We start from the raw sequence: 26,188 nt of genomic DNA, 5'->3' as shown, positions 1-26,188 counted from the left end.
TTAATCCAACACCATATTTCCTTTAGCATCATATGAAATCTTGCCTGAAAAATCCAATGGTCTGCATTTTTCTCCTTTAATAATTGTTCTTTTCCACAGTGCATTCTCATCTTCCCAATTTTCCTTTGGTTGATTATCATCTTCATCTTGCTCTTTTCTCCAAGATATCATTTTGGCCATCAAAAGAGCTTTAGTACTACTTATGTTGCTCTCTAACCTTCCAACTGGCTTTTTACCACCCAACTGCACACTCTTTTTCTTCTCCTTTTCCCTCTTGTGAGCACCAACTCCACATAAAAATGCCACCATAGAGATTATTGCAAAGACTAACAGAACAGTTACAAAATATGTTATAGAAGGAGGAAGTAAAGAAAGTTTGTTATAAAGATGAAGAGTAGGAATGTTCCTAGCCATATCTTTGATTTCTATAGAGTCAATAGAAGAAGAGAGATGAAGTTAGTACTGAATGGGATTATATTGCGTCTCCGCATTCATAGTGGCGCATTCAAACCGCAAATGCAATAGTCATTGCATAAAAATATTAGCCAGGGCCGTGCAGCTAATGGTAGTTAAGTGGTTACTGTTCTGCACAAAAGTGCATAGGACCCTCTGACCCCGTAGACTGTTGCTAGACGTAACATGCACTTGGAAGGGAAGGAAGATCAAACTGTAATGTACGTTTTAATTTAAGTTATGTGTTTTTACTTTTCTTTTTAGTCGGTTTAAAAAAAAATGTCTATTTCTCTATTTAGTACTTCCTTCGTTCCAATTTACAAAGTATTTCTTTTTTTATCCGTTCCAAAACAAAAGACCCATTTTCTAAATTTGGAAATAATCTAATTTAAACTTTGAATTCTATCCTCAGTGAAAAGCTTTTATAGCCACACAAATATTCTGACATATTTAACACCACGAGTTTCAAAAGAATTATAGCCACACAAATATCATATCTTGTTTAGAACCATAAGTTTTAAAAGTCTTCGTTTCTTTTTTAAGGTCTTCGAAAAAGAAAAAATTTAACTCAAACTTTCTATTCTATCTCGGACCCAGTTGCTACAGAAAGTACTAAGAAATACGAAGATTCAAGAGGGTCAAATAGGTTCACATAAATTGGAATAGAGGGAGTAACTCTTTAACTTCAAAATTTCATATGGCATATTTAAGACCACAAGATTCAAGGGCATTTTAGTACATTATATACATCTTTAGTTTGAGACCATAAAATTTAAAGTCTTCCTTACTTTTCTTAACAATTGTGTCCAGTCATAAATTGAAAGGGAATGAGTAGTATAATACCCCACATATGCTTTTGGATACCAGTATATTTCTCGTACAATCGGATAAATAAGACGATAAGTTAGTTATGTGCATACTAAATAAAATCTTACATCGAGTGAAGTATTGTTGTCGATTTATATGGTTTTGGATAGTTCTCGCTTTTGAGATTGAGTTACATTAAATTTCATTTTCGTAACAATCTACCAACTGATCTGATGAATCGTAACTATATCAATACCACAGAATAATTTTATCAAATGGGCCTTATATTCATCTTCGAGAAAATAATACCAATGCTGTAAGTATCATGTTCTGTGCTAACAGCTGCTAAGGTGAGAATCTCCTCACAAAACTAGTAGTGTGTATGCTCTTCCAACTCAAATGAGCTGATCCGTTGCTTAAGTTAGTTGGGCCATAGTCTTTATTTTGTTAGAAAAACATAGAAAAACTTGTTATAGATAACAGCTTATTTAGCATAACGTACCCTTTAGATTATGGAGGAATTTTCAGAAACCATTATTGTTTAGTGGTTATTAACTTTCTATAACTATCATATACATAATTACTTCTTATAACTATTATTCAGTTGTTACGGTAGTGTATTCGTTGTATTCGCACTGTTGTATTCATGAATACAACAACAAAAAGCGCCTAAATATCAGTGTAGTCCAATTGTACGCGCATGTATTCACATGTATTCGCGCCATGTATTCATGAATACAGCAGCAAAAAGCGCCTAAAATCAGGACAGTCCAGCTGTACGCGCATGTATTCACATGTATTCGTGCTGTTGTATTCATCAATACATCAGTAAAAAGCGCCTAAAATCAGGGTAGTCCAGCTGTATGTGCATGTACTCACATGTATTCGTGTCATGTATTCATGAATACAGTAACGACAATCACCTTAAAAATAGGTATGTCCAGTTGTCTAAGAAAGGAAAAATATAAATAGCGTATTTCATGCCTTATTTCATGCCTCAATGGTATTATATACCATAAATACTTATTTTGCTATAAAATATGAAAGGTAGCTATAGAAAAAAATATTTTAAAATAATTTTGATTTATAATAAATTGGGTGTCGTAAAATTTCCTACATTATACAATGTCATCTAAAGATGCTTTAAACAGCAAGCGATTCATTCAGAATTTCGTTTATGCAATGATTGCTTTTTAATTATTCTGACCAACCATATGGGTGACAAGAAGCAAAATTCCTTGTAATCTGCCATCACTACGGCCATTTCTCATCAACCCTTCTCCTTTATTTATATGTATCCATGTATCCTCTATAATCCATACTGCATCTCTAACAAAGCTATGACCAGAAAATTCAGCCCTTTTCTTATATTAATGATACTAACGTTAACTTTTACTTCAGTTGCATTGCTAAAATGCGAGACATTAGTAAACTGTCTAGTCAAGGCTTCTTATATGGTTCTCCACCACCTTATGAATCCCCCTATAGTTGCTATTTTCCACCCATTACCATATGAATGTCCCTATATGGAGAATTCTGTTTGATTAAATCTATTAGCAGTCCTTTGTTTCCTGATTTCAGGTATTTCATGAATATGTTTAATCAAACAATTCGAACATGCATAACAAATAAAACACATAAACTTCAGTTGGGGATTGAACACCCTTGCCCGGAACTGAGATGGTTAAACAGTTCGCAGTGTCAGAAATTATAAATAGAAAAAGAAATCATGAGATGATAAGCAACTTGGTGTAATATTGTCACCTAAATTACACAATATTGTTCAGCAGAAAATTTGAACATTCACCCTAGTGAGCAAACTGGGGAATCACCAGTTAACAGAGACTAAAATTCTTCTCATGTTCATATTTTACATAAATCAGGTACACAATAGGCTGTCTAGAGCATATAATAAACTTACTGCCTTGTGCCTTTTATCTTACTCTACAATTTCTGTAATTTTCTTTTTTGGAAAAAATGATCAGATAATCTATTATTTTAAAATATATAGGCATCAAATCCATATACCTTTAGTTCATTAAGATTCACGTACAATGACACATGACAACTTTAAATACCAACAGTACAAAAATTTCCGAGTAGTGTAAATGCTTTAAACAATCAGCCGAGATAGTTCACAGAACACCAGAATCCAATGCTTTGATTACTTTGCGTCGCCACATTGCAGTTTCAGGATCAAACCTAAGTTCCCATGTTGGCCAGTAGTGTAAATCCTGCTTCAATGTGAGCACTCGGGGCTTCCCATTCAGGTGAACTGTTCGTACACGAACAAACTCTCCATGCTCTATTGCCTGTAAGGAACTCAATTAAGTAGATGTTAAAACCGTGACCACAGAAAAAATCATTACAGAAATTTGTTGACTGAGAATCATTAACAAAGCTTGCTAGAACCACGTTCGAAAAGAAATGTATCTCTAGTTCATTTCTAAAGCCGCGATTAGTACATCTTCATGCAAAATAAGTTCTTGCGAAGTTTCTCAATAAATAAAAGCCATACCTTAGTCACATCGACAAAAGCATCTAGGTTAGGTGTTGGTTTGCCGTTGACTTCAACTATCCATTGAAGAGCAAAGAGACCATGACGATGTGCAGGACTCCCCTGACACCACCTGAGAAATAGGCATTAATTAGCCTTTGTGACAAAATAGTTGACAAAGAAAATTCACAAGGGCACAATTAGGTCAGCTAAAGCAAAAACTACTAACTACTTGCTGACTAGAGATTGCAGCTGAAGTATAGCAGATTAAAAGAAAACATGTGATAAATAGTACGTGGCAATGAAAACTTAAGAATTGGGAAGCAAATAGATCAGAAGCCCTCCTGTCATCTTTAATTTTTTACAACATTCTAGTGTCTCCTCACCTTGCCACATATACTCCATGGCCTTCTTCGGGCAGAAACCCAAGTGCACGTACAGCTGGATAAGGGTCTTGGAGAATACCGCCACACCAATTTATTGCCTGTTTGGCTCCATTTCCATCCCTTACATCCGTTCCCACAAGTAGTTCAATTTCATTTCCCTGAGAAACCATGAGACAACTTAATAAGAATCTAAGCGAATGTCTGAACTCTTGTACTTGATGATGATAATAAAGTCCTATTGATCAAATAAGTGGAGAGAAATTGAAAAAAGTAAAGCCAATGCTAAATAGCTTCCCGCTAACCTGACGGAAGATTGTCAAATCTAGTCTTCCATCATCGTGACTGGAATGGTCTAACGATTGGCATGCATCTTCAATGTCACGAAAGCATGTAACTGGCTGCTTATTAATTGCTAAGACCATGTCCCCTTGTTCCAACAAGTTTTCAGCTTTTGAGCCAGCAAAGCAACCTTTAACTTGCAAAACCTGGCGTCTCTTAGGATCCTTCTTCACAAGGGCCTAAATGAGATATGTCAACTATTAAGAAAATGCCCAACTCACATACTATGCTCACCCCTTATAACCATCTTGGCAAGAATATCTGGAATTCCTTAAGATCACATGAAAAGCCTAAGATTATTCAAATGATATCCTTTAGAAACAGTTGAGTGGGACTAAAGCTATTAACATGCATAAACATCAATAGAGAGCCTCTAAATGTCAGGTAACATAAAATTAAGAGGCAAATGATTTGAGCAATAAGACGTCCATTTACAGCTTGGGTTGTATTCTTCTTGGGAGTTGCAATTTACCATACACGTGAACATGATACAGTTTACAGGTAGATGGATATATATGTCCATGCACGAATTCCATGACACATGCCCAATAAGAAATTGTATAATTGATGATCTCATTTACCAGCTTCAAGCTTTAGTTGAATTCTACTTGGGAGTAGGAATTAATCTTTGTGTGTGTGTGTGTGTGTGTGTGGGGGGGGGGGGGGGGGGGGGGTTTCGACATTTCAATCAAGTAAATGTTGCCTAGAAGATTAACCAGGTGGCAACCAGAGATGTCCATGATTATATCCAGATCCATAAACATCACATCCAGCTAATTCCGAACAAATTTTGCTCATACACTTGTGCTATGATACAAAAGCCACATAGATAGATACACTCATGATGAAATTGAAGACCAAGTACGCCGAGTAACCTTAGAATTTTCGATCCATTTACAGCTTGGGTTGTATTCTTCTTGGGAGTTGCGACTAACCTTTAACGGAGTGAAGACACATCTAGCACATATGGACCCAGATGTTAAAAGAGCTTTAAAGGAAGTAGACCAAGTTTCTGTGTCTTAGGCGAAGTAAATTTTTTTATAACAAAACACACATTCCATTCAAGAAATGGATAAGAGAAAAACACAAGAACATAAACGACAGAAAAAGAAACCTAAAGAAGTAGCAGATTACCTGGATCCATGCATCACTTAGTCCAAAACTTCGAGCTTTGGAAAGCAAAGTAGGGTAAAGTTCTACTTCTAATATTCTTATGCACGGCATAGGTCTTTGCAAACCATTTATAAGACGAGGTGGTCCCCCTGTGCCAGAAGTCATCCTGTCAACGATTTGGCTTATTGTATTAATTGGTATACCTCGGACAAATTGGTGCTCTTCTGATGAACTCGAGCTATACTTGAGCTGGAAAGAGTGAAGGAAGGACTTAAAACAAGTTTCTCCAGACAGCAACTCCGAGCAGCAGTTCAAAATTACTTACCTGCGTTGAAAAGCTTCCCCATAAAGCTTGAACCCTTCCACGCTCATCAGTAAGCACACCAGAAAAGGTGCTTCCAAAATCTGAAAGGTCACAGAATCCATTATACAGATGATAGGACAGGGCTAAGGCAGTAATCTAGATGGAGATTAGGATGAGCTTTGATGAATAAAAGAAGAATTGGTAGAGAACCATGAAAAGTTCACGAAATGAGTGCTAAAGAGCTAGGATATAGGAATCAGCACCACAAATAGTGAGCACGGCCCTTAGGTTCCAACATACCAGTGTCAAGCTCAATGACTTCCAGATTTGTAGCTCTGTATCGCGGAACATCAGAGGATCCACTTTTCAAAGCAGCAGAAGGGTTAGTGACAATTGATTTCCTAGAGGTTGCCTGTAGACTTCTACTCAATCCCACTAGATAAACTGAATCTCCTCGACAAAGAGCAGGCTCTGTTGGCAACAAAATAGTAATTAAGAAACATAAAAGGTGTTCTGGATGAGATGAGACATCATTTTCTGAGAAACATAATAACAAGGTAAGCAGTTTAAAGAGGATTTCAAGGAGTCACAACCTTATGTTGAAAATTTTCCAAAGACAGCAAGGTACTAATCCAAAGATATTATGTACTTTGGGAAGGGGGAAGAAGGAAAAGTTGTCTTAAAATATTTTAATTCGTGAAGAATGTGAAACATGCCCATTTTCTGCAAGAATATCTCAGTATACAGTGGGAGACTACAGAATTTGCGTTCAACTTGGCTAAAAGACCATTGATCAAAGAAAGGGAAAAGAATTTTATAAATAGATATGGTGTCAAAGGGGATCACGTCCTGATCAGTAGCAGGATTAAAACTCCCCTCTAGAACGAGGATTTTTCAAAAGAAATTTGTGAACCAAATATCTTTCCACTTGGGAGTATATAATGCATACTCACATATTAAGCAACTGAAATGAAGACAAATCACTTTCCCCACCCGCAGCGAGAACATGAAAGGGAAGCAGGTTAACAGTAGAATCATCCAAAGAGTTTTAACACTTACCAGGAAGAAGTTCAGCAGCACGAATCACAGAGGCGCCAGCAGCTCCCAAAGCAGAGGGGTCATATGCAACCAAAGCAAAATTATGGAAAGGGTGGAGGAAGACTACCTGAGGGTTAATAAGGGCTGATTAAATGTTTAAGTCAAAATTGCACGACTTAAGTCAAATCCAACAATATTGAGGTAGGTTGGGCCTATACAAAATGGCCCAAAAGGTTACTGAGCTTCTTAACAACAATGGAGGAGAAGTAACAGGAGGTAAAAAACTTCCCCCATAAAACCTCACCTCGGCAGGAATTTCAATAGGAAAGGCAGCAAACGATATCATGACATCAGAAACTGGTACAGCGACTGTGTTTTTGTCAACAGCAACCAAGCCCATGGTTTCGGAATGATATACAATTACCCCAGTTCCAAGAAAATGCTGCGAGTGAACACCATCAAGCATACATGATGAAGGGACATGAACCTGCAATTTTAACACCATAAGAGGTACTTTAGCTAGCAGATGGAAACAGGAATTACCAGGATACAAAAAAAATCTAGAGATACCTCCTAATTGCAGTCATGCCATTTTGGTATTGATTATTTGTATAACACAAAAACCATGAGACCACCACTCGTTATAGCTAACGTACATATCAAGTTTAAACCAACAGTGAGCAAAAGAAATCAGGAGTTTATGATTTATTCAGCATATTTTATGTCCTACACTATTAAATTGAATGCTGAATGAAGTCTTACTAGTAGTTGCAATAACATCAATTGCCTTAATGTAATGCTCAAAGCATTACTATAGAAGTCCATATGACCATCATTATCACATTCATAACACTTTATGGTGCACAAAAAAATTGAAGGAATGTCGGATGTGTCAAGAGAATAAAACACTTTTTTATTGCAACACACATGCAGCTATTGCAAAGTTAACATCCAAAGCAGAAGTCCACCAAAAAAAACACCCACCCGAAACATCACTGGGTTTAACACATTTCTTAGTCTGATTAATCTGATTACAAAATAAAAACCACCTCCCACGAACCAAGCAGCATAGGAGAAAGAGAAATTTGAAAGATCAAAGGTCATTAATCAAACTTAGAAAATGAAACTCACCTCGAGGGACCCAAAAGAGAGACAGCCAAAAGAAAAGCTTTCTGCTCCATCACTGGAGTTTAACACATTTCTTAGTCTGATTATTCTGATTACACAACAAAAACCACCTCCCAGGAACAAAGAAGCAAAGGAGAAAGAAAACTTTGAAAGATCAAAAGTCGTTTTATAAGTACTGCTTAAGAAAAGAAAGCCACCGCCAAGGCACCCAAAAGAGAGGTGATGGAGAAACTTGAATAATCAACATTCAACAACAACATACCCAGTCTTATCCCACACCGTGGGGTTGAATAATCAACATTCATGATATAAAAATATAAATGCTTTTCAATAAAGTATACAAGTCATTTGAGACCTTAAAGTTACCTCAAACATCACAAGAGTAGGCTCAATTACGCGCTCAGCAACTGAAGTAGCTGCTACAGGTGCTGCACCCTGATAATCTCTCAGAACTGCATCTTCCACAGATCCAGACTCATCCAATCTTTCTTCTCCATGCTCATTTAAAGAACAATCCGCTATTACATCACCATCTACAGATGAGTTCTCTTCTACCCTCTGTTTCTTTGTTCCATTATCAGAATCATCCTGAGAATTTGGTCCCTCGGCAACATGTTCACCACTAGTTTCCATACTAGTAACTGCATCCCGGGGTTCTTGGCTGACTTGTTCAGGTATATAGTCCTTTGGACTAACCTCACCAGTACAAGACCCGGTATGATTTGATAAATCTTGTTCGACTGGATAAATGCCAGATACCAAGTGTGGGGATTCCTGCCGCATAGCCAGTTTCACTGTCCATAAGCCAGAGCTGTCATCGCGCTTATATATCTGTGGGGGTGCATACCACTCATGGCGGTCAATTGTGACCAAGACAGACTGCAGTCAAAATAAGGTTTATTAGAAGGTCATACTTCCATGCAAGAAGACGATGGGAAAACCAAAATGACTTTCCGACAGCTTTATTGAATCAGAAAGCATAGGCTTGTGCAGGAATGTGCATCAAGGTTCAATAACTCCAGTCCCTTCACTCAAAGAGACTGAGGATCCCCACTATGCTTTCTACATTATTTTGACATTTCTCATTTTACACTAAAAATATTCAGTTTTGCTTTCAAAAACCCTCTGATTTCTTTCCTTCTATATCACCCACCAAATACATGCTGATATTGTGTCCCAACTCTTCTTTTGTCCCTGCAGAGTTCTCTGTTAGACCAGCACAACATTAAATCCTTTACTGATTTTTGTAGAACACTTGACACTGTTTAAAACTGAGAAATAACTGCCGCAGATGTGTTGTCAAGGGGCATTGTACGAATAAGTGGTTGACATCGTCAGCTCCAGCCCCAGACATTTGACACCTATTGCATAATAATGTCGCCTTCTTCTGAAGATTATCTTGAGAGAGAGCAGCTTCATGAATCAAAGTTCAGCAAAAACGTGCTACTTCAATTTGAACTTTGCTTCTCCAAATCTTCTTCAAAGGACAAAGTGACATTTCACCACCAGAGGAGATCAGGGACTTGTAGTAGGAGCTGAGAGTAAACACCTCACTTTTCTCTGGCTTCCAAGCTAACAAATCTGGAATATCCGCGAAGGTACTAGTTCCAGCGTCTGTAGCAATAGTTACACATCATCCACTTCACAATTATTAGAGTTTCTCCTAGAGTTAATATCCCACCCCTGCTTTGTTTTATACAGAGCCATGGTAGCCTCAGTGTTTTGCACACTGCTGTAATTCACCCATTCCCAATCATTACATCTTTTATACCTACATCGTCAAAGCTCAAGTAATTCATCCCTTCTACAGATTCGATGTTCAAATTCAATTTAAACCAAAAATAAAAGAACAAAAAAATCAAACCATGAAAACGATAAAGTAACCAAACCCTATGTCTACATGCAAAAAGATTATGATCAATATGATATTGTTGGCAAACACAAAGTTGCAAACAGGTGGACATATTATACTCTTACCCTTATATTTCAAAAAATCTGAAACCATTTAGATAGATAATTGTAAAATCAATGCAGTTACAGAGATTTCCTGCCAATACTCCTGACACTGTTGATGACAACAAATATTGGACCAGCCATTACTTTTCTTTTTCTTCCCCTTACCCTTTCTGATCAAGAAGAATGCTCCATTCTACACTGACACATCAGTAGTAATACCCAACTATAGAAGAGGCATAGCTTGCTGTCCATGGTTTACGTAGATCACCAAGTTCAAATTAAAAAGGCAAACTAGTACCAGCAATTGTGCTTATCAACAAACAGAAGAGAACAATAACAGGAAGCGGGAATTATAAATGAGGGTAAAACCAGTGGTAGCAATGGAAACAAATTTTTGTTTGACAGATGGTTCAGTTGCAGTGCTTCTAATACCTTTCTTTGATGACGTTCTTTGTAGCTTATATACTCCAATGGTACTCTTGCTCCCCTAGACAACTTAGATAAAACGGTAATTAAGTCTTCAAGTCTTGATATACCTTCCCCTGCAAACTTTTTAATTATGGAATGGCGAGGAACTCCTGCTCTAAATAGCATGTATCTACAATGGCAAATAGTAGTCACAGTCAATAAAATTTGTTTACAAGCCAGTATCTAAAGATTGCACCAACAGATACTTAGAAATCTAGCATCATGAGAACTTAAGCCAAGAAACTACATTAGATCAATCATTTAAACAAATGGAAAAGGAAAAATGAACAAACCCTGGTTCGGCGACATAGACAAGACCACAGTTAAAACGAAAATTTCTAGCCTGCAAAAAAGGAAGACAAAAGGTGAGGCTTCACTTTTGCAAACAGCAGATGAGAAAACTACATAAGTATGAGCAAAAACAAGCCACTAATTGTGCCAAAGAGACAGTGGATCTTCATGTTATAGTTAGATGACTACCCTGTGCTTCAAATAGAATGTCAAAATGATTCGAACTGCTACAAGGGATCATCTAATATCTATTTATTTCTTCAACATACAAGCCAGAAATCCAGTCCTCACAAGTCTCAATATTTCCAAAGAGAGATACAAGCAATCGTTGACTACACTTTCCTAGTTCGTTGGACATTGACAGCCTACTCAAACCATCCAGAGAGTAAAGATAGTTCAAACTGCACCAAAATAACAACAACAACAACAACAACATACCCAACATACCCAGTATAATCCCACGGGTGGGGTCTGGGGAGGGTAGTATGTACGCAGACCTAACCCCTATCTGGAGAGGTAGAGAGGTTGTTTCCGATATACCCTCGGCTCAAGAAAAGGCGGAAAGGAAGAATAGGGGAGGAGAAGAAGAGGAAAGAGGGGGGAGAAAGAAGGAAGAGGGAGGCAAAGACGATAAGCAAAGAGCAGAAAAAGTAGCATCAAATAGTAACCATCAGGGAGCAACAATATCCAGTAAAAGGGGAGAAAAAGTAGCATCAAATAGTAATAATCATGGAGCAACAGTCCCAGTAGTAATTTTCAAAAACAATGGACGTGGTTGCTAAGTACCAGATACAATAACAAACTAGAAGGAAGTAACTTTCAACCCACAACAAGAATATTACTAGTACTACTGGACCAAAATAACTGAACTAAAATTTCAACAGACTTGTGTAATTTTGGTATCAACTAACAGAAAGCTCCTGAACTGTTGCAAAAGTAAGAAAGTCAAAAAACAGAAGGAACCTAAGGATTACAAGCTCCTTTGCTACTCCACCCATCACCACTTGATGTTTTGAACTCATCCTACTATTCATCTATCATATGCGACAAAAGTTGCACATTTGTTCCACTTCTTCAAACAGGTGATGAGGCACCCTGTTAAGTTAGTCGTCTCAGGAGGTTTTGCTGAAGCTGTTCCCATTAAGAAAAAATAGACAATAAAATGTACTTGATAAAATCTTGCACTCCACCTTCAAAATTATACTAAGTTACATTTGTAGCGGGGAGCAAGATTCATATGCCAATGGGCATTAAAATCAGATTGCAAACTAGAAGGTATGGAGTTCCCCAAGTTCCATACAAAAATTATGAAAGAAGTATGACTACAAAAATTTCTGGACATCTTTTGTGTTCTCAATGTGTTGCTCCTCATTTTACACTCATTTGATCAAGCCACAAACATGAAACCCACATACCAAGAACTTTGCATTACTTCTAATGTGCCTACATCACTCCTTATCCTGGTCGATAGTTCCCAAGTACGCACCAAAACTAAAAATTTTACAGTAGACTGGATGCAACAGCTAAATTACACTTTCAGGTGCTTAAAGTCAGTTCTTATTGTCATTCATACTTAATTATTTGTGAATTTCTTTCACCAAGCAAAGTAAAAGTAGTTGCAGGTAGCATTGTTTAGGATTAGAGCATATCTTGCATTAACCAGAACAGACTGCTGATTTCTTCCACGGAAGAAGCCTGTGAGCAAGTCAAAAACAATTCCGTGACTCACTAATTGTTAGAATTCATCTGTCACTGGGATGACTAATTAGTAGAATGCAGCTAAACTCATCTAACGGAAGTCTACTGGTAAAGAATGTTTCTTATTGCATGCATAAGACTGGGGAGGCAACAGTGCAGAATATCACAAACCTGTTGATAAGAAAGGGGGTGTATTACTGCACCACTAACTTCCAAGAAGTGGTCAGGAGTAATTGAGTGCAAATCCTGAACCTGAAGTTGCGGAAACAAAAGAAGTCATAATCGCGGATGATAAAAGCACAAACAAAAGAAGAAACCACTATAAGCAAGTCAGCACAGTTTTAGAGCCCTTTTCTTAAACCAATTCCGTTTTTTTTTAAGAAACTACAGTAAGTAAACTAAGAAAATTCTTCTTTCATTTTTTGGATAAATAGGTTAAATTAGAAATTTGGCACACTAATATAGTCAGCCAAGTGCCACTACAATTATATATCAGATAAACTAAGCACCCCCTTACAAAACCACGGAACAATGGAACTGCATCTATGTATGAAAAACTCATCCAACTTTAGGATGTTGAAAGGGTAAAAGAGATATCTGTTGAAAAGAACCAAATGACATAGATTCCCGTCCTTAAAAGTGACTGAACAATTGCTCCATAAGAAATTTATAACATTAATCGAGAGTTTAGGAAATAAAGGCACCTGCCTCATATTATAATCAGATGTATAGTACAACTTCAAAACAGAAACCATCAAACTTGAGCAAAAGATACTATTTATGCATCAATGGCTACAATACTAGAAGCATATAAAGAGGCTTGGAATTTCTGAAAGGACCACTTTCTGCACCTGAGCGGGAACCCATGATAAATACTAAACAACATGGAAAAAACATAGTCGATTGTTAGATAGTTATGTAAATAATATGAATTGGTTCTAGTCCCACATAGAATAGGAGTAGGATGTGTTGTATAAATAGGGCTCATTGTATAATAATTGATTATAGCAATAATATATTTTTCTGTATAAATAATTATTGATTATAGCAATAATGTATAAATAGGGCTCCTGTTTTATTTATATGTTTCGTTGCAGTTATATACTTGCCGAGGTAGTTGATCGTATGCCGCTAGCACTGTTCATCGAGTCTGCATCACAACATGATAATGAAGCTACCATCTAGTTACTTTTAGTTTGGGTAAAGAAACTTATGTTTATTGCATAATTTTTTTCTTGTGGGAAATATCTTGCATAAGTTAAAAGAACTGAAAAGAATAACAGAATTATGTAGTGACATTAAATTTTGGGTTAAAATTAAAAAAGTTTAAGCTTGCATTCTTCTTTATAAAAAAGAAAGTTAAGCTTTCATTCGTTCTTTCTGAGTGCTTTCCTTTTCTTTTCTCTACTGCAATTCTTGATGTAACAGCGAGCTTCACGGTCTCTATAAGGTGCTAGTTTGGGTATATTTACAGTCATCACATCCCTTTGCTAGCCTCCAAAAACATAAGGACCCAGTCGGAAGTGAAAAACAAAAAGGACATCTGTCAAAACAATATCCAATTATTTGCAACTAAAAAGAAATTCCCAGGATTTAACAGAGTAATGTCAACCAAATTTTGCTGTAGGTACCAAAAACTGATTGTGCCCAGAGAGCCACCATCAAATGTGGTGCTTTTGTAGAAGTTGTATTTTAAGTTAGAAAATGATTGACTGATATCAACCTTAAAACCAGCATTGCATAAGAATGCTGGCACCTAAGTGGGTTGAAAAATCAAGCTAGGGCCCAAAGCCAAGGTTAACCTGATGAAGAGAATTGATAATTGTTGTATCCATCTACAAGTGAAAGAAGAAAACTTTGAAAAGAAATAAAAAGTAGAGATATTCCAAGACGTGCAAAGACAATATTTACCAACAAGTCTACTGTCAAAGGAGTGCTGCCCCTTTCAATTTGAAGCTCAATTTTCTGCTCGACGCTGTCATCAAGTAAAGTTTCCATCTTCAGGAACTGGGTAACAACCTGCGCGAAGCTTCCAGGATTCAGTTTGATGCTATGAACAATAAATGATTAATTTTTCCAATCATAAGCAATTTCTGACAATGTACTATTCTTGTATTTACGTAAGATCTGAGAGTAATCAAATAGGATAATAGAAGTGTCCCTCACAACACACCATACAGTAGAGGGGACAGATAAATCTACTGTATGACTGTCAAATAAGTTTCTGTTCAACCTAGTTGAATGGTTGGCTGGAGACAATTCAAGTGGGACTGCAGAATTTGGTAGGATGCAGCCATATGGGAAAATGAGAGAGTACAGTTCCAACTTCTAAGCATAGGAAGATACATCTAGAATTAGGTTTTTGCAAATAGTATAGTTATAAACAATCTAGAAAACATGTTGGAATGAGCATAGAAACCATCAAATTTCAAATGTCATAAGAGATCAAAGAAAGACTAACCTCCCCATTCATGCGAACAAGCACATCACCGGGCTCTAAATGATTTTGAGCTGGGCCACCAGGAACCTGCAATCAACCCAGCGAAAAAATAAATCTTGATAAGCAGAGGCATATACATCTATGGCATTATCACTTAGGATGGTGTACTTACCACAGAATCGACAACAAGCATTCCAGTTTCGCTGGGTGGAGTGGAATTGCGCACCAACTATTCCAGCCAAGTTTCAACAGATTGACAAATCATTATTTTAGTAATCTACAGTAAGGTAACAAAATCTTAAATTCCTACCTGTTCCGTCTCATGTTGAAGACCAAGCCTGCGTGTCTCATCAAATCCTTTATGAAGAAAAGTCACCTATATGAAAAACATCCAAGTAAAATTCAAGTTTGCAAGGAGAAAAACACCGTGTCCATATGAACAATAGCAGATTAACAGAGAAAAACCGCTAACTACTAAAATTTGATAACCCCTCAAAGAAGAAACAGCAGCAAGGATACTTCAATAGTAAAGACATACAGATAATATTCTATCATAGAACAACATAAGTTGCCATCCATATTCGATCATCTCAAAGGCATTACATCCTGTTTGAGAAGAAACAAGTTAAAACAACCCGAAGCATTACCATATGCTCCGAATAAGAATATAGATCCAGTCTTTTAAAAGGCACGGTTCAAGGAGGTCATATTTCCTATCACGGGTGCGTTAGTCCAGAGGCACGCGTTCTATTGTAATATTCTTAACAATACAATTATAACTTACAAATAGATCAAAATGTGAATCTAGAAAATAAATTAGAAACGGCCAAATATATAAGCAGCCCCTCAAACTTGCCCCATTTTTCATTTAGACACCTGAACAAGCCTCGTTCCTATTTAACACCTGAACTCGAGCCAAATTGTGCCTATTACACATGTTTGCTAACATGGCACAGCATGTGTGGCGACACTAGGGGTCATTATTTTAATTAAAAGGGGAAAGGTCCAAATTTGCCCCTGAACTATGTGAAATTGTTTCATATTTGCCCTCCATTAATAGTTGGAGTCAAATATACTCTTGTCGTTACCCAAGTGGATCAAATATGCCCTTATGACTAACAGTCAACTACTTAAAAACTAATTATTCTCTATTAATATCAATGACTGCGACGTGTTGCACACGCAGCTCAATTTCAACTTTTAGCCCAAACTTTTAACCCCTTTACCCGAACATCTCCCATGAGAATTCATGTCCAAATTTCCATTACATCTTCATATCATTTATGTTAGTTTACAGATATGTATAGTGTAGTCTTGTCCCACATTGAAAGAGGAGTAATATCTCCTTGTAGTGTATAACTATAAATAGGGACCTCTTGTATTGTATTTATTATCCAATATCCACTATTTTCACAAGAGTTACTTATTTCCACTATTCCAATAATATGTTATTGATATTGGATAATAAATACAATACAAGAGGTCCCTATTTATAGCTATACACTACAAGGAGATATTACTCCTCTTCCAATGTGGGACAAGACTACACTATACATATCTGTAAACTAACAATTAAAATAAATACTGCATAGACAACACATGTAATTGTAAGCAAATGTTCAATACTTCAATGTAAAAACTAAAGAGTAGCATCAATTAAAGCACAAAATAAGCATCCTATTCTTCTACAAGATTGTCAAATTCTTGTATTCCACATAACACATAACACATAAGAAAGGCAATAAGAACTAAGAATAAAGGATATAAAAATAAGAGGAAAGGCAGTATACCATTATGTTAAAAACCGTGCAGCATAAAAGCAATGAAAGAAGAACTGGGCAACATTTCAACGAAGAGGAGAAGACTGAGAAAGAACAACCGAAGGTAAAAAAAAAAAAAAACGCCAGCATTTAGCTGCTATTTGGACGCTGAAACAGTGAAAGAAGAAGAAGAAGAAGAAGAAGAAGAAGAAGAAGAAGAAATCATCACATACTTGTTGCTGCTGAATCTCTGTTGAAGTTGAAAAGGGAACCCTAGTCGCCTCTTTAGAATCTCTGTTGCTGCTGGTCGTGTTTTAATAAAAGAACACTGAAAACCCTTCTTTTTTAATTAAATAGGCTGGCAGCTGTTTAAAACAAAGAAGCGCTCGCTTCGTCGCTTCTCGCTTTTTAGTGGGAAGCACACGCTTTTGTCTACCTGAGTCGCTTCATATAGCAAGAGCGGGTAACGGGTCACTTCGCTTCTCCCTTTAAGCAAGGAAGCGACCGCTTTTCACAACCCTGGCGCGTGGGGGCGCGTTAGAGGGCTTTTTCAGGAGAATCTTTCTGGGGTTTGGCCACCTCTCTCTTAGGAACCTTGTGGTGGTGTTGGATTTCGCACAACACTGATAATTAGTGACTTTGACGCAAACAGTCACTTAGGTCACCGGAAAATCGCACATTGATTGAGTTTTTTCTTCTCGGATGTCGCTGGAATGACGCACAGCGATCTTTTCTCACTGATGCTCTGATACCGTGTGAGAATGCACGGGAAAAAATCTATATTGATCAATTAATTATAATACAATGAGCCCTATTTATAACTATACATAATACAGATCCTACTCCTGTTCAATATGGGACTCGGACTAATTACATATTAACTATATAACTATCTAACAGTATTAGAGTGGTAGTGAGAAAATACGCGTTGTGCAATATACTAGCGATTCCGGGAAGAAAAAAGGTCACTGTGCAACTTTTCCGATGATAATTTGCGTCAGAAGTCAATTTTATCAGTGATGTGCAAAAACCAACACCACCACAAGACTCACTGGGCTCAGGCGACCAAACTCCAGTCAACCCCACCAGAATATTCCTCCCACACGCCCTTACGCGCCGATCAGATAGAGGATTTTCCGGCGAGGGCTCACGCGCCAGCGCGTTAGACCCCTTCCGGCCATTTTCTGGCAATGATTCTTCAGAACAATTGGCTCGCGAGACAATTCCAAGCCTACCCGTCCAGTTTAAATCAAATTCCGACCACTTTTCTATTTTTCCGGCGGCTGTTTTTCCAGATTCCGGTGATTTCCGGATACTGGCCTTTTCTCTTCACTTTTTTGGTGAGATTATTGTTGTTCGTACTGATTCCTTGCTAGTTGGTAAACCATGTCCCTCGGAGTTGATGTTTTTGATTATGAAAGCGCGAATTCTGGAAATTCAAGTGTGATGCTTACTTCGGAACCTTTCATGGGAAGTTTAAACTGCTTAGCTTGGGCTTCCTCGATTGAATTGTAGTGCAAGGGTCAAAGTGTTCAAGATCACCTAATCAAAAAGGCAAGTGACGGAGATGTAAAGGCCAAAGCATTCTGGGAGAAGATTGATGCTCAATTGTGTAGTCTTTTGTGGCGATTTATTGATCCCAAGATAATGCCCTTGTTTCCTCTATTCCAAACATGTTATTCAGTTTTGGAGAAGGCTCGTACTTTATACACTAATAACATATCCTGTTTTTATGAAGTAATATCTCGGATGACAAACTTAAATAAATAGGAATTGGATGTCTACTTACTTGGGACAGGTGCAGGTCGTCACGGAGAAATTTGAGAAGTTGATGCCAATTACTGTTAGTGTTGAAAAACAACAGGAACAACGACAGAAGATGTTTCTAGTTCTTACGCTTGCTGGACTTCCTAATAACCTTGATTCGATGTGACCAGATTTTAGCTAGTCCGATAGTTCCTACAATTGATGAACTATTCTCACGATTGCTTCGCCTTGCTGCACCACCCAGTCCCACAGTGGTCTCGCCACCAACTGCTAACTCGTCAGTCCTTGCATTCCGAACAGTGAAAAATCGGACATCTCAGACTGTGGAGAATAGACGAAGAGGAGGTTGTTTTTGAAGATCACGGCCCAACCTAAAAATGCTCATATTGCTCAGACCGAGACTGTAGGTAACCATGGGTTTTCTTATTTGAAGGGGAGTATAATGAGTTCATCCGATATCGAGTAAGTAAGCAGACACCTCCACAAGTAGCCTCCATTACTCAGACTGATACTTTTGCTGTTGCACCACTCTTGACTTATCATCAACGTCCACGTCCAACATCAGGCCAAGATGATTCACGTCCTGCATCAGCTTCTGCACCTACTGCGGACTTGTCTCCTCCTAGTCAACCGATTGCATTGCGGAGAGGCGTACGACCCGCACTTAATCATAATCCCCCATTACGTCGGTTTAAGTTATCACCGTCTGTCATCACCCCATTATGCTTTTGTATCATCTTTGTCCATTGTTTCTATCTCTAAGTCCACAGGTGAGGCACTTTCTCATCTAGGATGGCGACAAACTATGGTTGACAAGATGTGTGCTTTGCATACGAGTGGTACTTGGGAGCTTGTTCCTTTTCCTTCAGGTAAGTCTACTATTGGTTGTTGTTGGGTTTATGCAATCAAAGTCGGCCCGGAAGGCTAGGTTGATCGACTTAAGTCTTGTTTTGTTGCAAAAGGGTATACTCAGATATTTGGGCTTGATTATAGTGATACTTTCTCTCCCATGGATAAAGTAGCATATGTTCGCCTTTTTCTGTCCATAGTTGTTGTTCGTTATTGGCCTCTTTATTAGTTGGACATTAAAAATTTTCTTCTCCAAGGTGATCTTGAAGATGAAGTTTATATAGGCCAACCGCCTGGTTTTGTTGCTTAGAGGGAGTCTAGTGGTCTTGTATGTAGATTACGCGGGTCACTCTATGGTTTGAAACAATCTGCTCGAGACTGGTTTGGTAAGTTCAGCACAGTTATTCAGGAGTTCGGCATGACTCGTAATAAAGCTAATCATTCTGTATTTTATCGGCATTCTGCTCCTAATTTGTGTATTTACGTGGTAGTTTATGTTGATGATATTGTTATTACTGGCAACGATCAGAATGGTATTATTAATTTGAAGCAGCATGTCTTTTAGCATTTCCAGACTAAGGATCTTGGTAGATTGAAATACTTTCTTGATATCGAGATCGATCAGTCTAACCCAGGTATTGTTATTTCACAAAGGAAATATGCTTTAGACATTCTTGAGGAGACAGGAATGATAGGCTGCATACATGTTGACACTCCAATGAATCTGAATGATAAGCTTCTGCCAGGACATGGGGAGCCTCTTAGCGATCCTGCAAGATATAGACGACTGGTTGGAAAATTGACTTAACTCACAGTGACTAGACCTGACATTTCATTTCCTATGACTCTTCCTGTGATAGTCATTAGGATGCAGTTGTCCGCACATTCCGTATATAAAGTCAGCTCCAAGTAAAGGACTACTATCCGAGGATTGAGGCCATGAGCAGATTGTTAGATACACAGATGTTGATTGGGCAGGGTCAACTTCTGACAGACGTTCCACATCTGGATATTGTATTTTCGCATGAGGTAATTTGGTCTCTTGGAAAAGCAAGAAACAGAATGTAGTTGCTCGATTTAGCGCAGAAGCATAATATCGAGTCATGGCTACGGTATCATGTAAGATAGTTTGGATCAAACGGTTGCTTAAAGAATTAAAGTTTGGAGAAAATCAATCAGATGGAACTTGTGTGTGATAATCAAGTTGCCCTTCATATTGCATCAAATCCAGTATTCCATGAGAGGAATAAACACATTGAGATTGATTGTCACTTCATCAGAGAGAAGATACTCTCGGGAGATATTGTTACTAAGTCTGTGAAGTCAAATGATCAACTTGCAGATATTTTCACCAAGTCCTTCACTGGTCTCGTATTAGTTATCTATTTAATAAGTTCAGTACATATAATTTATATGCACCAACTTGAGGGGGAGTGTTAGAGTTAGTTTATGTATAGAGTGTGTTGTTTGCATAAGTGTCTCGCATTGATAGTGAAGCTTTTAGGTATATGTACACGCCCTGTATAAATATGGCTCCTTGTATTATAATAAACTAGGTAATTTGTCCGCGCTTCGCGCAGTCATAAACTGCCTCATTACGTTTGCAAATGATCCTTTGTTAATATTCAAATATTAAAAATAACGAAAAGATAGATTCTTCTGAAAACTAAACATATTAAGAGCATTCAACAAAAATGGGAAGATTTAGCATTATCACATATTTGAAGAACCTCTAACGAATGATAACAAAAGTCTTCCCTTTTATCATTTTATCTTTTATTTATTTTTCAATAGTAACATTTGTTCCTTGATACAATTGGCTTCTCAATATTGAATGATCTTTCCAAAATAATCAAGCATCCCTTTCTCTATTTTTATGTTCACAAAAAGCATATAATGTTCGATTTCACGACGTGCACTATACTTGTTGGCAAGAGCTTCATGATATGAAGGTTTCCTAAAATCATCACTGTTTAAGATCACAGGTGAGTTCAAATAAGTTAGACCTGTTAATAAATAACATAAAAGAAAAATTGACTAAAAATTAAACCAATGATAATCTTGACTGGAAATTGATGAACACAATGTTCTTCCAATAATCTTCACAGAATCTTAGCATTAATTCTCTAGGTAATGAAGATAAGCAAGGAAAAAAGAGAAGCGAATAAGCAAAATACAAAGGTAGATTACAAAGAAAAAGAAGATATAAGTAGTTTGTATACACTAAACAATCATAATGTATTCTCCGAAAATCTTTTTCAAAATCTCATCAACAGATTCAACAAAGAAACTACACTTGAACAATTAAAATACTAAAGAAAGCTAAATATAGAATGAAAACAAAAAACAAAAGAAAGGATGACAAATAAATAGTGTAGTTAAAATTGGTAATCTCAAGTGAATGTAAGGAACAATCTAAATATCAAGCCCACCAAAAAATTGCCATTGCATCTTAAAAATTTGTACCCTATATCGAGTTTGCCCAGTATGCGACGAAGGCAAGATAATAGTTTTTTCTACCATTTACAATCATAATCACCTCATACAATAGTATCCATCAGTCTAGAGGAAAATAAAGTTCCTCCAATGAGTCGAAAACTCGACCCCGGGCCCGCTTGGTCAAAACTCGAGGTTCGGACCAAAATACTTTTATCCATTCACCCCCGAGCCCGAATATGTTATTAGTTTTGGAATCCGACCTCAAATTGAGGTCTAAATCCCCAAATTCCTAAAATCCCTAGTTTCTACCCTAACCCCTAATTCTACCACGAAAACTCTAGATTTTAGGTTTAAGTGCTTGTTCTTTTTTATCATTCCGGATACAAGGAAATCTTCTTCCTCTATTGCAATATAACTATCCAATTTGTACTGCAGCAATAGTGTACCAGTTTGTAGAAGAGCGTGCCCTCCTTAAGTCTTTGTTGTATACTATAGTAGAACTGTCTCATTGTTAAATTTTGTGTCATGAAAGTTTTGTTGATTACATCTCTGCCAAAAGAATTCCAAGTCTATATCCGTTTTCACCATACTGGTGAATTAATGGGTAATTCAAAGACATGATGAAACTTGGGAGTAAATATGTGATTCTTTGAAGTCCCTTATTTTTTGTCGGATTCGCCTCTGATTCGAAACACACTCTGAAATGTATAGTTGAATGTTTCTTTCAAACGCTAAGAAGGGAGGAGCAAAATACCTCAGATGCTCTTCTTTCGATTGCAGCTTGTAGACATAGAATTACTGTTGCTTTTTAGAATGTGAACTAATTGGGGTTCTATCAGTATGCCCGATGAGACAAGATTGTGACAAATGTGAGCACATGTACATTCATACAAAACGACTTAAGAATTGGAAAAGCAAGAAAAGTTGATAAAGGAATATATATCAAGTATTCCTTGTCCGCAATTATATTAACTGTGGTATGGAACTCGACATACTGCATGCCTGTTAACATGCAAATGACATCAATCCTTGCACTGTAAATCTCATAGCACAGCAACCTTGGATTTTCGTACTCTTTTGCTTCGTCGACCGGGTCTCCGCTACCACACTCTATCTCTGGCAGAAAAGTGATTGTGCAATACTTTGGAGAGGAGATCAGAGTAGCCTCACCAGAGAGTAGGAATACGATGAAAGCCATAACATAGATTGTACTGTGGTTTTGTTTGAAGGAGTAAGGGATCTCAATAAAGAAGTGATGGTCGTGGAATCGTGGGTTTGGTTTTAGCGCCGATAAAAACTTTGCGCTTCTTCAAAGACATAGTGGAATAAAGAGAAAAAAGAATAAATAGAGTAGAAGAGACGGGTTTTTTTAAATTGAATCGACGTCTTTTGTATGCGAAGGTTTTATTTCTTTATGGTGTAAATCAGTGTAAAATGCCAAAATATTATGGGAAAAGATAAGTGTTATTCCTAGTCAAATAGAAGTGCCACGTATAGGGCTAATGCCCCTGAATTATATATAGAGAGAGAGAGATTAATGAGAAATCTATATTATAATTTTCCCTTGCTATTTCACACCACATAATACTGGAATGAGAATGCTCCAAATCTCTTAAATACATTATAGTAAAAACAAATGTAAGCTGATCTCACTTTATGAGACAATACTTTGTGTTCTAAAAATTTAATAAGTCCAGTTTAAAGATTATAGAGAATGTGTTATACAGTGTATCTGGCAAATTTCAGATCCTGTATAAGGAAACATGATATCAGAACAAATAACAAATTTTAATATTAAAAGTTATTTCCAAAGATTGATATGAAATTAATGAAGAGGAGGGTCAATATAGCGTGCGTCCAAGTGACAAGGTGGGTAGGGTCGAGGGCGAGGGACGTGGACGGGTATAAACTTTGGTACTCAGGAGTCCAGAAAGGTAAGAATGGAGTGGGCATCTTGGTGGATAGGGAACTTAGAGAGTCTGTAGTTGAGGTTAGATGAGTGAATGATAGATTGATGATTATTAAGTTGGTGGTTGGAGAGTGCACCCTAAACATCGTTAGCGCCTATGCGCCGCATGTGGGCCTAGATGAGGAGGTTAAACAGCGCTTCTGGGAAGAGTTAGATGAGATAGTGCACCAGGTTCCGCCTGCTGAGAAGCTATTCATAGGAGGGGATTTCAATGGGCATATTGGGTCGACCGCAGGTGGTTATGGCGAGGTGCATGGAAGCTTCGGTTTTGGGGAGAGGAACGGAGGAGGTACATCGTTGTTGGACTTCACTAAGGCTTTTGGGTTGGTGATTGCGAACTCTAGATTTCAGAAGAGGGAGGGGCATTTGGTTACTTTTTAGAATGCGGTGGCGAAGACCCAAATTGACTATCTCCTCCTCAGGAGGTGTGACAGAGGGTTGTGCAAGGATTGCAAGGTGATTCCGGGTGAGATACTCGCGACGCAGCATAGGCTCTTGGTGATGGACGTTGGTATTATGTTAAAGAAGAGGAAAAGGTCTACTCGAGGAAGACCGAGAATCAGGTGGGGAGCCTTAACTAAGGATAAAGCCCAAGCGTTGGAGGGGCGGTTGTCGGCTATGGGAGCTTGGAGGAGTAGTGGTGACGCGAGCACTATGTGGTCAGCGACAGCAAACTATATTAGGGAAGTTGCGAGAGAGGTGTTAGGGGTCTCGACGGGCATAACTGGTGGGCACAAAGAAGACTGGTGGTGGAATGAAGTGGTCCAAGGTAAAGTAGGGGTCTGGGGGGCCCGAGCCCACTCGAAAGGCATGGGCTATAACACACGAAAATATGGGAATGTGGTGGAATTCTAGTTTTTTGGCCGAAAATGCATAACTATGAGAAACGATCATGGCGGGGCGATGACTATGGTTCCTTAGGTCATATTTGATGGCCCGAAAAAATTTTTAGGCGATCCGGTTCCGGGGGATCCGGCCCACAGCAAAGAAGGCGGCGTACTTGAAGTTAGTGGGGAGCATAGGTGAGGAGGAGAGGCGAGTGTGCATGGAGAGGTATAAGGCAGCTAAGAAGGAGGCTAAGTTGGCGGTCACAGAGGCTAAGACTGCGGCTTATGGTCGTATGTACGAGGAACTGGGGAAAAAGGTGGGGAAAAGAAGTTATTCTGGCTGGCCAAGTTGAGAGAGAGGAAGGCTCGGGATTTGGACCAAGTGAGATGCATCAAGGACGAAGATGGTAGAGTATTGATGGAAGATGCCCGGATTAAGAGGAGATGGCAGACTTACTTTCATAAACTTCTGAATGAAGAAGGGGATCGGGATATTGTGCTAGGCGAATTGGAGCATTCCGAGAGTCACCGTGACTTTGGGTACTGCAGGCGTATCGAGGTTGAGGAGGTCGTGGGAGCTATGCGTAAGATGAGTAGGGGCAGAGCGACCGGGCCAGACGAGATTCCGGTGGAATTTTGGAAGTGTGTGGGGAGAGCAGGTTTGGAGTGGTTGACTAGGTTGTTTAATATTATTTTTAAGGGGAAGAGGATGCCAGATGAGTGGAGGTGGAGTACGGTGGTTCCATTGTATAAGAACAAAGGTGATATCCAGAGTTGTAACAATTATAGGGGTATCAAATTATTGAGTCATACCATGAAAGTGTGGGAAAGGGTGGTTGAAGCGAGGGTAAGGATGACAGTGTCTGTATCCGACAATCAGTTCGGGTTCATGCCGGGTCGTTCGACTACAGAAGCTATACACCTTGTTAGAAGGTTGGTGGAACTATACAAAGAGAGGAAGAACGATCTGCACATGGTGTTTATTGACCTAGAGAAAGCGTATGACAAGGTTCCTAGAGAAATTCTCTGGAGATGCCTAAAGGCAAAAGGTGTGTCGGTTCCCTACATTATGGCGATTAAGGACATGTATGATGGGACTAAGACTCGGGTTAGGACAGTAGGAGACGACTCCGAGCATTTTCCGGTTGTAATGGGGTTACACCAAGGTTCTGCGCTCAGTCCGTTCTTATTCGCCCTGGTGATGGACGCGTTAACACACCATATTCAAGGGATGTGCCATGGTGCATGCTATTCGCCGATGACATAGTTCTGATTGATGAGTCACGAGCCGGTGTTAACGAGAGGCTGGAGGTTTGGAGACAGTCTATTGAGTCCAAGGGTTTCAAGCTGAGCAGGACGAAGACGGAATACCTGGAGTGTAAGTTCAGCGCTGAGCCAGGGGAAGAGGACGTGGATGTGGGGCTTGATTCGCAGGTCATCCCGAGTAGAGGCAGCTTCAAGTACCTTGGTTCGGTTATCCAGGGGAGGGAGATCGACGAGGATGTCACACACCGTATTGGGGTAGGATGGATGAAGTGGAGGTTAGCATCTGGAGTCCTGTGTGACAAGAGAGTGCCACCGATACTCAAAGGTAAGTTTTATAAAGCGGTGGTTAGACCAGCCATGATGTATGGGGCTGAGTGTTGGCCCGTTAAGAAC

The 26,188-nt window shown here is 38.5% G+C and overlaps 2 protein-coding genes across 9 annotated transcripts in view; both read right to left on the bottom strand.

The window, feature by feature from the left end:
* On the bottom strand, positions 1-414 carry LOC104101767 (uncharacterized). The gene has a single exon (XM_009609276.1). The coding sequence runs from the start codon at positions 412-414 to the stop codon at positions 1-3; it is 414 nt and encodes a 137-aa protein (XP_009607571.1).
* A 2,581-nt stretch (positions 415-2,995) lies between these two features.
* LOC104101766 (protease Do-like 7) overlaps positions 2,996-26,188 on the bottom strand; it is a 42,259-nt gene continuing 19,066 nt past the window's right edge. For 2 of the 8 annotated variants that reach the window (XM_070185717.1, XM_070185720.1), the window contains 17 exons: positions 15,229-15,294; positions 15,091-15,147; positions 14,940-15,005; positions 14,390-14,497; positions 12,650-12,730; positions 10,783-10,832; positions 10,454-10,619; positions 8,432-8,944; positions 7,242-7,424; positions 6,959-7,064; positions 6,200-6,370; positions 5,921-6,000; positions 5,617-5,844; positions 4,446-4,661; positions 4,144-4,301; positions 3,779-3,890; positions 2,996-3,572 (listed from right to left, as the gene is read on the bottom strand). In XM_070185717.1, the coding sequence (XP_070041818.1) occupies positions 3,396-3,572; positions 3,779-3,890; positions 4,144-4,301; positions 4,446-4,661; positions 5,617-5,844; positions 5,921-6,000; positions 6,200-6,370; positions 6,959-7,064; positions 7,242-7,424; positions 8,432-8,944; positions 10,454-10,619; positions 10,783-10,832; positions 12,650-12,730; positions 14,390-14,497; positions 14,940-15,005; positions 15,091-15,147; positions 15,229-15,294 (2,538 nt within the window). In that variant the 3' untranslated portion in view covers positions 2,996-3,395. Of the gene's footprint in view, positions 3,573-3,778; positions 3,891-4,143; positions 4,302-4,445; positions 4,773-5,141; positions 5,440-5,616; positions 5,845-5,920; positions 6,001-6,199; positions 6,371-6,958; positions 7,065-7,241; positions 7,425-8,431; positions 8,945-10,453; positions 10,620-10,782; positions 10,833-12,649; positions 12,731-14,389; positions 14,498-14,939; positions 15,006-15,090; positions 15,148-15,228; positions 15,295-26,188 lie in introns of those variants that run through there. The other 6 variants (XM_070185718.1, XM_070185719.1, XM_070185721.1 and 3 more) reach the window with 6 other exon arrangements.

Source organism: Nicotiana tomentosiformis, chromosome 9 (genome assembly GCF_000390325.3).
Source record: "Nicotiana tomentosiformis chromosome 9, ASM39032v3, whole genome shotgun sequence".
Classification (NCBI taxonomy): domain Eukaryota; kingdom Viridiplantae; phylum Streptophyta; class Magnoliopsida; order Solanales; family Solanaceae; genus Nicotiana; species Nicotiana tomentosiformis.
This window is presented reverse-complemented; position numbering and strand designations above follow the sequence as displayed.